Genomic DNA, 13,016 nt, shown 5'->3' with positions numbered 1-13,016 from the left:
AGCCTCCACCACTTCCTCTGGCAGCCCATTCCACAGAAGCAGCACCCTCTGTGTGAAAACGTTGCCCCTTAGGTCTCTTTTATATCTTTCCCCTCTCACCGTAAACCTATGCCCTCCACTTCTGGACTTCCCCACCCCAGGGAAAAGACTTTGTCTATTTATTCTATCCATGCCCGTCGTGATTTTATAAACCTCTATAAGGTCACCCCTCAGCCTCCGCGCTCCAGGGAAAACAGCCCCAGCCTGTACAGCCTCTCCCTATAGCTCAAATCCTCCAACCCTGGCAACATCCTCGTAAATCTTTTCTGAACCCTTTCAAGTTTCACAACATCTTTCCGATAGGAAGGAGACCAGAATTGCACACAATATTCCAACAGTGGCCTAACCAATGTCCTGTACAGCCGCAACATGACCTCCCAACTCCTGTACTCAATACTCTGACCAATAAAGGAAAGCATCCCAAATACTGCCTTCACTATCCTATCTACCTGTGACTGCACTTTCAAGGAGCCATGAACCTGCACTCCAAGGTCTCTTTGTTCAGCAACACTCCCTAGGACCTTACCATTAAGTGTATAAGTCCTGCTAAAATTTGCTTTCCCAAAATGTAGCATCTCACGTTTATCTAAATTAAACACCATCTGCCACTTCTCAGCCCATTTGCCCATCTGTTCAAGATTGTAGTCTGAGGTAACCTCCTTCGCTGTCCACTACACCTCCAACTTTGGTGTCATCTGCAAACTTACTAACTGTACCTCTTATGCTCGCATCCAAATCCTTTATATAAATGACAAAAAGTAGTGGAACCAACACTGATCCTTGTGGCACTCCACTGGTCACAGGCCTCCAGTCTGAAAAACAACCCTCCACCACCACCCTCTGTCTTCTACCTTTGAGCCAGTTCTGTATCCAAATGGCTAGTTCTCCCTTTATTCCATGAGATCTAACCTTGCTAATCAGTCTCCCATGGGGAACCTTGTCGAATGCATTACTGAAGTCCATATAGATCACATCTACTGCCCTCATCAATCTTCTTTGTTACTTCTTCAAAAAACTCAATCAAGTTTGTGAGACATGATTTCCCACGCACAAAAGCATGTTGACTATCCCGAAACAGTCCTTGCCTTTCCAAATACATGTACATCCTGTCCCTCAGGATTCCCTCCAAAGACTTGCCCACCACCGAGGTCAGGTTCACCGGTCTATAGTTCCCTGGATTGTCTTTACCAAGGAGAAAGTGAGGACTGCAGATGCTGGAGATCAGAGCTGAAAATGTATTGCCGGAAAAGCGCAGCAGGTCAGGCAGCATCCAGGGAACAGGAGAATCGACGTTTCGAGCATAAGCCCTTCTTCAGGAACCACCCTTCTTTACCACCCTTCTCCAACATTGGCACCACGTTAGCCAACCTCCAGTCTTCCAGCACCTCACCTGTGACTATTGATAATGCAAAATATCTCAGTAAGAGGCCCAGCAATCACTTTCCTAGCTTCTGACAGAGTTCTAGGGTACACCTGATCAGGTCCTGGGATTTACCAATTTTTGTGTTTCAAGACATCCAGCACTTCCTCCTCTGTAATATGGGCATTTTTTAAGATGTCATCATCTATTCCCTACATTCTATATCTTTCATATCCTTTTCTACAGTAAACACTGATGCAAAATACTTGTTTAATATCTCCCCCATTTCTTGCGGCTCCACACAAAGGCTGCCTTGCTGATCTTTGAAGGGCCCCATTTCCTCCCTAGTTATCCTTTTGTCCTTAATGTATTTGTAAAAACCCTTTGGATTCTCCTTAATTCTATTTGCCAAAGCTATCTCACATCCCCTTTTTGCCCTCCTGGTTTTCCTCTTAAGTATATTCCTACTTCCTTTATACTCTTCTAGGGATTCACTAGATCTATCCTGTCTATACCTGACATATGCTTTCTTCTTTTTCTTAACCAAACCCTCAATTTCTTTAGTCATCCAGCATTGCCTATACCTACCAGCCTTTCCTTTCACCCTGACAGGAATATACTGACTCTGGACTCTCATTATCTCATTTCTGAAGGCTTCCCATTTTCCAGCTGTCCCTTTACCTGCGAACATCTGCCTCCAATCAGCTTTTGAAAGTTCTTGCCTAATACCGTCAAAATTGGCCTTTCTCCAATTTAGAAATTCACCTTTTAGATCTGGTCTCTCCTTTTTCATCACTATTTTAAAACGAATAGAATTATAGTCGCTGGCCCCAAAGTGCACCCCCACTGACACCTCAGTCACCTGCCCTGCCTTATTTCCCAGGAGTAGGTCAAGTTTTGCACCTTCTCTAGTATGTGCATCCACATATTGAATCTGAAAATTGTCTTGTAAACACTTAACAAATTCCTCTCCATCTAAACCCTTAACACAATGGCAGTCCCAGTCTATGTTTGGAAAGTTAAAATCCCCTTCCATAACCACCCTATTATTCTTACAGATAACTGAGATCTCCTTACAAGTTTGTTTCTCAATTTCCCTCTGACTGTTAGGGGGTCTATAATACAATCCCAATAAGGTGATCATCCCTTTCTTATTTCTCAGTTCCACCCAAATAACTTCCCTGGATGTATTACCGGGAATATCCTCCCTCAGCACGGCTGTAATGCTATCCCTTATCAAAAATGCCACTCCACCTCCTCTCTTGCCTCCTTTCTGTCCTTCCTGTAACATTTTTAACTTCCTCTGGCTTTGCACATAAATTCCCTCCTTGGTCCTTGAGTGGACCTACTCTTTCCTGAGCCACCCTCTTGCTCTTTTATGTATATATAAAGCACCTTGGGATTTTCCTTAATCCTGTTTCCCAAAGACTTTTTAGCCCTCCTAATTCTTTGTTGAGTTATCCCCTGCTCTGTCTGTCTTCAGTTTCCTAAACCTATGTATGCCTCCTTTTTCTTTTTGAGCTCTCCATCCAAGGTTCCCAAATCTTGCCATCCTTATCCTTCATTTTCACAGGGACGTACTGGTCTGAACTCTAAACACTGGGCGATTCCCACATGCCAGATGTAGATTTTCCTTCAAACAGCTGTCCCAATCTACATTCTCCAGTTCTTGCCAAATATTGTGATAGTTAGCCTCGCCTCAATTTAGTATATTCACCTGAGGGCTACTGTTATCCTTATCCATAATTAACTTAAAATTTATAGAATTATGGTCACTGTTACCGAAATGCTCCCCCATTGAAACTTTGATCACCTGACCGGGCTCATTCCCCAATACCAGGTTGAGTACAGCCTCTTCCCTGGTTGGACAATTTACATATTATTTCAAAGTACCATCCTGGACATACCTCACAAATTCTCCCCCATCCAAGACCCTGGCATTAAGCAAGTCCCAGTAAATATAGGGGAAGGTAAAATTACTAACCAATTTGTTTTCACATTTTTCCATAATCTGTCCGTATATCTGTTCCCCTCTCACCCGCTGGCTGTTGGGAGGCCTGTAGTACAGTCCCATCAAAGTGATAGCACCCTTCCTATTCCCCTGCTGCACCCATATGCCTTGCTGGGAGAGCCCTCCAAAGTGTCCTCCCTCAGTACAGCTGGGATATTCTCCCACTCCCCCACCTCCTTTACAGCCCTCTCTATCTTGCCTGAAACATCTAAATCCTCCGGTTGTAAGTTTGCTCACTGAACTGGAAGGTTGGTTTTCAGATGTCTCGTCACCATGCTAGGTAACATCATCAGTGAGCCTCTGGTGAAGCGCTAGTGTTATGTCCCGCTCTCCAGTTATGTGACTTGACCAAGACACACACACGTCAGCCTGCTGGTGTGCTGTGTTCAGGAACCTCCCCTGTCTGTTCTTCCTCTTAATCGTACTGGCCTTAACCTCAGGCTCTTTCTGGGTCATTTCACTTGCTGACCTACCTCACTGGATCCCACCCCCCTGCCACACTAGTGTAAACCCTCCTGAATGGCACTGGTAAACCTCCCTGCCAGGATATTGCCCTCCAGTTTAGGTGCAACCCATCCTCCCTGTTCATGTTCCATCTGCCTCAGAAAACATTCCAGTGATCCACACACCTGAAAGCCTCCCTCCTACACCAGCTCTTTAGCCACATATTTGGATCAGCTCAGGCTTGGCGGGCCGAAGGGCCTGTTTCTGGGCTGTAAATTTTCTTTGTTCTTTTCTTATCTCCCCCTTCAGAATATCCTGCGCCTGCTCAGAAACATCCTCGACCCTGGAACCAGGAAAGCAACACACCATCCTGGAGTCCTACCCACAGCCAAAATAGGACCCGTGACTGACTCTCACCCCCCCCCCCCCCCCCCGGGCAGGTATTTATCCTGCTGTTTACCCCAAGGGCCACACTGACTGACCCCCCTTCTCAGGTATTTGATTTGATTAGATTAGATTAGATTAGATTAGATTCCCTACAGTGTGGAAACAGGCCCTTCAGCCCAACCAGTCTATACCGACCCTCCAAAGAGTAACCCACCCAGACCCATTTCCCTCTGACTAATGCACCTAACACTATGGGCAATTTAGCATGGCCAATTCACCTGACCTGCACATCTTTTGGATTTATCCTGCTGTTCACCCCCAGGGTTACTCTGTTTTCCCTGCAGTGTCGGAGGCTGAAGGGTGACCTTATAGAGGTTTATAAAACTATGAGGCTCATGGATAGGATAAATAGACACAGTGTTTTCCTGGGGTGGGGGAGTCCAGAACTAGAGGACATAGGTTTAAGGTGAGAGGGGAAAGCTATAAAAGAGACCTAAGGGGTAACTTTTTAATTCAGAGGGTGGTATGTGTATGGAATGAGTTGCCAGAGGAAATGGTGGAGGCTGGTACAATTACAACATTTAAAAGGTCTCTAGATGGGTACATGAATAGGAAGGGTTTGGAGGGATATGGGCTGTGTGCTGGCAGGTGGGACCAGATTGGGTTGGAATATCTGGTCGGCATGGATGAGTTGGACCGAAGGGTCTGTTTCCATGCTGTACACCTTTATGACTCTATGATTTGTTGTGAAGAAGCAAGCTTCTTCAGCATGTTTCATCTTTATTTATTCACAGGCATCACTGGCTGAGCCAGCATTTGTGGCTCATCCTTTGTTGCTGTTGAGAAAGAGGCAGTGTACTGCTGCCTTGAATTGCTGCTGCTGTCCATGTGTTGTAGGTGGGTGTATAATGCATTTTGGGAGGGTGTGAGGGATGGTGGTATGTTTTTAAGTTTGGATAGTGAGTCGCTTGAAGTTGCAGGCAGTGGTACCTGCTGCACTTGTCTTTCTGGGTATTAGAGGTCATGAGTTTGGAAGGTGCTTTTGGTGAGACTCTTGGGGAATTCCTGCAGTGTGTCTACACAGCTGACACTGACCAGCAGCAGCAGAGACAATGAAAGTGTGGATATGTGGTGCCAATCATATGGACTACTTCATCAAGCAACTTGAGTGTTGGAACTGCACTCATCAAGGTAAGGAAGGGAGTTTGTTCTGGCACACTCTGAGTTATATCTTGTAGATATTGGACAGGCATTGGAGATTCTGGAGATGCATTGCTCACTACAAGATTCCCAGCCTTTGGTTGTTATAGCCACAGTACTTACAGTTCAGATTCTGGTCTGTGGTCACACCTTCTTAGAGCTGAAGCAACTAATTTCCCACTGTGCGTTTTCTTTATTATGAATCATTTCACTCTCTCCAGCCCTCGGAGTGTACAACAACCCCACACTTTAGGAGTGAACCCCCCCCCCCCCTTACTGGGGGAAAGTTTTGAGGACCTTTTGGTCCAAAACCACACTTTTGTCTGAAACTCATTCCACTCTCCACACATCTCCAATTAAGTAGAACCTGGAGCCCAAATTATACACAAATTAGAAGGAAGTGAAATTACAGCAGCCTCAATCCAGTTTCTGCTGAATTTATGGGTTTAGGCAAAGATTCTCCAAAGCAGGCACACTCATTCGAGTGGTGTAGGATGGCAGGTGTACAGAAAATAAATACAGCTGTGCAAGATGCTCCCAGTGAAAGGGAAACAAAGCACTTGAGACTGATATAGGGGGTTTGAAATGGAAAACCATCATTGTCTGAACTTTACCCTGCTAAAGTTGCTGATCTATAAAAAATTAAGGAGGAACCCCTTGCCCCAGAGAGTGGGGTGAATGTGGAACTCAACTGCACAGTGAGTGGTCAAAGTGAATCGTGTCGATACATTTAGAGGGTAACTGGATAATCACATGAGGGGGAAAGGAATTGCGAGATGTGTTGATAGGGTAAGGAACCTAGGGTGCAGGAGGAACTTTGTGTGAGTATTTATGCTCCATACAAAGTGATGGGTTGAAGAGCTTGATTCTATGTTGTAATTGCTATATAAGTTGAAATAAGTTTAACATTAATGATCCGAACTCTCTGATTGCATAAAACAATTTAAAGTAATTGATTGTAGATGTTGCTGGATAATGTGTTTTTTAAAATCTGTGCTTTCCTGTGCAGGTCACAAAGAATGGAAGGATAGTGTCGGAGAAGGAATATCGTCTCAACGTAGTTCGAAAAGACCATCAGAAGTATGTGCGGGAGAGTTTGGCCCAGGCTATATTCCACAAGGTCCTTGAAATGGAGGTACAGAAGCAGCATGCTGCTAACTGCGGCCCAGGACTCAGCAACCAGCAACCACTCTCATCCATTATACATTTGCTTCTCGTTCAGCAAAGCTTTGATGTGCAACTTCTGATCCTCATGGTCAGATTCCCCTCGATGCCTCACTCCTCCCTTTGTCTGTAATTTTACTCAGCCCACAACCTTCCAAATTGCACTTCTCCAGTTCTAGTCTCTATGTAATCCACCATTACATTGTAATGCTCCACCACTGGCAGTTGTACCTGAATAACATTCTGCAAAAGTATGCTCTAGAGACAACAAGGGACAGAATCACAATACTGTTACAATTCAGAAGGAGACCCTTTAGCCTATCCTGTCTACACCAGCTGTCCCATGAACATTGCAACAGAGTACCATTTGCCTGTCTTCTCCCCGTCCCTTGCTCATTGTTTCTATTCAAATAATTATCTGATGCCCTCTTGAGTGTTTCAGTTGCCTCTGCCTCCACCACATTTCCAGGCAGTCGATCCCAGACCTGAACCACTTGTGCCACTCTGGTTAGATTGGATTAGGTTCCCTACAGTATGGAAACAGGCCCTTCAGCCCAACAAGTTCACACCGACCCTTTGAAGAGTAACCCATCCCAGACTCACTTTCCTCTTGACTAATGCACCTGACAGTATGGGCAATTTAACATGGCCAATTCATCTGACCTGCACATCTTTGGATTTTGGGAGGAAACCCATACAGACACAGGGTTGTAATGGTGTGCAAACTCCACAGACAGTTGCCTGAGGCTGGAATTGAACCTGGGACCCTGGTACTGTGAGGCAGCAGTGTTCGCCACTGAGCCACTGTGCAGTTTAATAAGGAGTAATGACCCAGATTTAGTTAACAATGTAATGGTGGATTAATATTCATCTAACAGAAATCATGACATAACATTGTTTTGATATTATGTTTGAAAGGGAGAACCAGCTTAAAAAAAGTTCAGTTTAATTAAGCGAGGATAAGGCAGCTAGTGTCTTCAGTAAACTGGGTAAATCAGTTCCTTGTCAAAACAGCAGAAAGTCTGTATGAGGTGTTGAAAAAAGGAATAGGTTGTAGAGAATTTAATGTCACACAGAATCAGTTTGTATCCCTCGAGAGCAAATGCTTTCCCTGCCAAAAAACAGCTTTGTGCAGCTAAAGAGATAGATGACGATGTGAAAGTAAATAAAAAAACACAAACCAAAAGGCACAAAAAAGGAGCAGATCTTTCTGGATAGGCATAATTGCACATCAGAGCAAAGGGTGAAAAAATGTATAATCAGAGCTGCAGAAATAGAACAGGAGAAGAAACCTGTGAAGGATGTCAAAATCCATACAAAATCTTTGGCAGATTATGTTAGGTAAAAGAACAGCAGGAGAAATGTGGGTTTTTTGAAAATTCAGTGGCAAAAAAACTGAAAGTACAGTAATGGTAGACGTACTGAGTAATTATTTTCCTCAATGTTTTCTGTCCAGGAAAAGGTCAGCTTACTAGATTTGTAAAGAACACTATTATTGAATCAAGGCGTGAAGCTCACCAAAATCTAAATAAATGAGGTGACAAATGATTTTGAAAATAATAGCACAAAAGATTGACAAATCCCCAGAAACCAGATGGTAAACCTATGGTTTTAAAAGACCAATAGATCATAAAAAATAAATCATTCAGCCCCTCGAGCTTGCTGTACAATTCAGTAGGATTCTGGCTGATCCCACATTCATCACATCCACTTTCCTGCCTCCCTTTTAGCAGCGGGAGCGGTGAGATTGAGGACCGGGGGCTGCTGGGAAGGTAAGTAAATCCTATAAAAGCTTAGCCGATGCGTAGGCAGAGCACACAGTAAGCAGAAACAGACACAGGTTGCTGAGCAAATGAGGGAATATATTTAGGCAGTTGCTTTACCTGAACACTACTTAGGTAGTGTCTCCCACCATCCTCCTCCTCCAACCAAAAAAAAAGGTTCTGTGTACCGATTTGGTGAGGTTACTAGTTTTTTCAATAGTCTCTTTGGGAATTTAGGATAGTGGGTATGGCTGTTAGGGAAGTTGTATGCTTCTTCTGTAGAGTGTGGGAGATAAGGGTCACCACAGGGTTCCTGCTGACTTCATCTGTGGGAAGTGCACCCAATTCCAATCTGTGAAAACTGCGTTAGGGAACTGGAGCTGGATGAACTACGGATCATTCGGGAGGCGGAGGGGGTAATTGAGAGGAGTTACAGGGAGGTAGTCACACCTCAGGTACAAGAAAAAGGCAGATGCATTACAGTCAGGGGACAAAAAGGGAACAGGCAGGCAGTGCAGGGATCCCCTGTAGCTGTTCCCCTCAACAATAAGTATACCGTTTTGGATACTGTTGGGGGGTGTGGGGCTTCCCAGGGTAAACAATGGGGCACAGAGTCTGTCCCTGTTGCTCTGAAGGGAATGGGGGAGAGGAGCAGAGCATTAGTCATTGGGGACTCTATAGTTAGGGAGACAGATAGAAGGTTCTCTGGGAACGAGAGACACTCACAGTTGGTGTGTTGCCTCCCAGGTACCAGGGTCCATGATGTCTCGGATCATGTTGTCAGGATCCTTGAGGGGGAGCCGCCCCAAGTCAAAGGCACCAATGACGGAGATAGGAAAAGGGATGGGGATTTAAGGTAGAAATTCAGGGAGCTAGGATGGAAGCTTAGAGCTGGACAAACAGAGTTATTATCTCTGATTTGTTACTCGTGCCACATGCTAGCAAAGTGAGGAGAGAGAGAGGGGAGTTGGGATAGTGCAGGAGGGAGGGATTCGGATACCTGGTTAATTGGGTCTCATTCTGGAGTAGGTGGGACCTGTTTTAAAAAAAAACCTGGATGGTCTTCACCTGAACCAGAGGGGGAAGAGGTTTGCTAATGCTCTTCAGGAGGGTTTAAACTAATTCAGCAGGGGGATGGGAACCTGAATTACATTTCCAGTGTCCAGGAGGTTGAGAGTAGTGAGGTCACGAATAAGGTTTCAAAGTCACAGAAGTGCAGCAAGCAAGAAGTTGGTTTGAAGTGTGTCTACTTCAATGCCAGGAGCATCCGGAATAAGGTGGTGAACCTGCAGCATGGGTTGGTACCTGGGACTTAGATGTTGTTGCCATTTCGGAGACATGGCTAGATTAGGGACAGGAATGGTTGCTGCAGGTTGTGGGATTTAGATGTTTCAGTAAGAAAAGAAAAGGTGGGAAAAGAGGGGGTGGTGTGACATTGTTAGTCAAGGACAGTTATTATGGTGGCAGAAAGAACGTTTGAGGACTCGCCTACTGAGGTAGTGTGGGCTGAGGTTAGAAACAGGAAAGGAGAAATCACCCTGTTGGGAATTTTCTATCGGCCTCCAAATAGTTCCAGAGATGTAGAGGAAAGGATTGCAAAGATAATTCTGGATAGGAGCGAGAGTAACACAGTAGTTGTTATGGGGACTTAAACTTTCCAAATACTGACAGGGAATACTATAGTTTGAGTACTTTAGATGGGTCAGTTCTTGTCCAGTGTGTGCAGAATGGTTTCCTAACACAGTATGTAGACAGGCCAACAAGGGGCGAGGCCACTTTGGATTTGGTACTGGGTAATGAACCAGGCCAGGTGTTAGATTTGGAGGTAGGTGAGCACTTTGGTGATCGTGACCACAATTCAGTTACATTTATGTTAGCAATGAAAAGGGATAGGTATATACCGCAGGGCAAGTGTTATAGCTGGGAGAAAGGCAATTATGATGTGATTAGAAAAGATTTAGGATGCATAAGATGGAGAAAGAAACTGCAGGGGAATTATGATGTGATTAGAAAAGATTTAGGATGCATAAGATGGGGAAAGAAACTGCAGGGGATGGACACAATTAAAATATGGACCTTGTTCAAGAAACACCTACAGTGTGCCCTTGATAAATATGTACCTGTCAGGCAGGAAGAAAATCTTGAGCAAGGAAATCATGGTTCACTAAAGAAGTTAGATTTCTTGTCAAGAGGAAGAAGAAGGCTTATGTGAAAGTGAGACTTGAAGGCTCAGTTAGGGCACTTGAGAGTTATGAGTTAGCCAGGAAGGAGCTAGAGAGAGAGCTAAGAAGGACCAGGAGGGGACATGGGAAGTCTTTGACAGGTAGAATCAAGGAAAGCCCTAAAGCTTTCTATAGGTACAATGGAATTTAAAGAATGATTGCAGTAAGATGAGGGCCTGTCAAGGGAAGTTGTGCATGGAATCTGAAGAGATAGGAGAAGCGCTAAATGAATATTTTTCATCAGCATTCACACTAGAAAAAGACAATGTTGTTGAGAATACTGAGATACAGGCTACTAGACCAGACAGGATTGAGGTTCATGAGGAGGAGCTGTTAGCAATTCTGCAAAGTGTGAAAATAGATAAATCCCCTGGGCCGGATGGGATTCATCCTGGGATTCTCTGGGAAGCGAAGGAGGAGATTGCCGAGCCTTTGGCTTTGATCTTTATGTCATCAATGTCTACAGGAACAGTGCCAGAAGACTGGAGGATAGCAAATGTTGTCCCCTTGTTCAAGAAGGGGAGTAGAGACAACCCTGGTAATTATAGACCAGTGAGCCTTACTTCGGTTGTGGGTAAAGTGTTGGAAAAGGTTATAAGAGATAGGATTTCTAATCATCTAGAGAGGAATAAGTTGGTTAGGGATAGTCAACACGGTTTTGTGAAGGGTAGGTCGTACCTCACAAACCTTACTGAGTTCTTTGAGAAGGTGAGCAAACAGCTGGATGAGGGTAAAGCCGTTGATATGGATTTCAGTAAGGAGTTTGATAAGATTCCCAATAGTAGGCTGTTGTAGAAAACCCAGAAGCATAGGATTGAGGTGATTTAGCAGTTTGGATCAGGAATTGGCAACGTGAAAGAAGACAGAGGGTGGTGGTTGTTGGGAAATGTTCATCCTGGAGTTGAGTTACTGGTGGGGTACTGCAAGGGTCTGTTTTGGGGCCACTGCTGTTTGTCATTTTTATAAATGATCTGGATGTGGGCATAGAAGGATGGGTTAGTAAATTTGCGGATGATGCTAAAGACAGTGGAGTTGTGGACAGTGCAGAAAAATGTTGCAGGTTACAGAGGGATATAGATAAGCTGCAGGGCTGGGCTGAGAGGTGGCAAATGGAGTTTAATGTGGAAAATTGAGAGGTGATTCACTTTGGAAGGAGTAACAGGAATGCAGAATACTGGGCGAATTGTAAGATTCTTGGTAGTGTAGATGGAGAGAGATCTCGGTGTCCATGTACATAGATCCCTGAAAGTTGCCACCCAGGTTGATAGAGTTGTTAAGAAGGCATATGGTGCGTTAGCTTTTATTGGTAGCGGGATTGCGTATTGGAGCCATGAGGTTATGTTGCAGCCGCACTTGGAGAATTGTGTACAGTTCTGGTCACCGCATTATAGGAAGGATGTGGAAGCTTTGGAAAGGGTGCAGAGGAGATTTACCAGGATGTTGCCTGGTATGGAGGGCTGAAGGACTTGAGGCTGTTTTCATTTGAGAGAAGGTGGTTGAGAGGTGACTTAATAGAGACATATAAGATAATCAGAGGGTTACATAGGATGGACAGGGAGACCGTTTTTTTCTCAGATGGTGATGGCTAGCATGAGGGGACAGAGCTTTAAATTGAGGGGTGAGAGATATAGGACAGATGTCAGAGATAGTTTCTTTACTCAGTTGTAGGGGCATGGAACGCCCTGCCTGCAACAGTAGTAGACTCGCCAACTTTAAGGGCATTGAAGTGTTCATTGGATAAACATCTGGATGAAAATGGAATGGTGTAGGTTAGTTGGGCTTCAGGTTGGTTTCACAGGTTGGAGCAACATCGAGGGCCGAAGGGCCTGTACTACGCTGTAATGTTTGCTGTTCTATGTCTATTCCTTTACTGGTCATGAATCTACTTGTCTCAACTTTCAATATACACGAGCTCTGCCCCCTCATCTCTCTGTGCCAAGGAGTTCCAAAGACATTCAACCCTCTGACAGGAGAAATTCCTTCTCATCTCAGTCTTAAATTGGTGCCCTTTTAGAGTCATAGAGATGTACACCACGGAAACAGACCCTTCGGTCCAACCCGTCCATGTCGACCAGATATCCCAACCCAATCTAGTCCCACCTGCCAGCACCCGGCCCATATCCCTCCAAACCCTTCCTATTCATATACCCATCCAAATGCCTCTTAAATGTTGCAATTGTACCAGCCTCCACCACTTCCTCTGACAGCTCATTCCATACCCGTACCACCCTCTGTGTGAAAAAGTTACCCCTTAGGTCTCTTTTATATCTTTCCCTTCTCACCCTAAACCTATGCCCTCTAGTTCTGGACTCCCCCATCCCAGGGAAAAGATTTTGCCTATTTATCCTATCCATGTCCCTCATAATTTTGTAAACCTCTATAACGTCACCTCCGACGCTCCAGGGAAAATAGCCCCAGCCTGTTCA

At 44.7% G+C, this 13,016-nt stretch overlaps 1 protein-coding gene across 1 annotated transcript in view; it reads left to right on the top strand.

Annotated features, from left to right (window-relative positions):
- erich3 (glutamate-rich 3) overlaps window positions 1-13,016 on the top strand; it is a 101,307-nt gene that overhangs the window by 6,183 nt on the left and 82,108 nt on the right. The window contains exon 3 of the mRNA XM_043700061.1: window positions 6,451-6,576. Coding sequence (XP_043555996.1) covers window positions 6,451-6,576 — 126 coding nt within the window. The remainder of the gene's footprint in view (window positions 1-6,450; window positions 6,577-13,016) is intronic.

Source organism: Chiloscyllium plagiosum, chromosome 11 (assembly GCF_004010195.1).
Source record: "Chiloscyllium plagiosum isolate BGI_BamShark_2017 chromosome 11, ASM401019v2, whole genome shotgun sequence".
Taxonomy (NCBI): domain Eukaryota; kingdom Metazoa; phylum Chordata; class Chondrichthyes; order Orectolobiformes; family Hemiscylliidae; genus Chiloscyllium; species Chiloscyllium plagiosum.
Note: the sequence above shows the minus strand (reverse complement) of the source record. Positions and strands in the feature narration are given on the sequence as shown.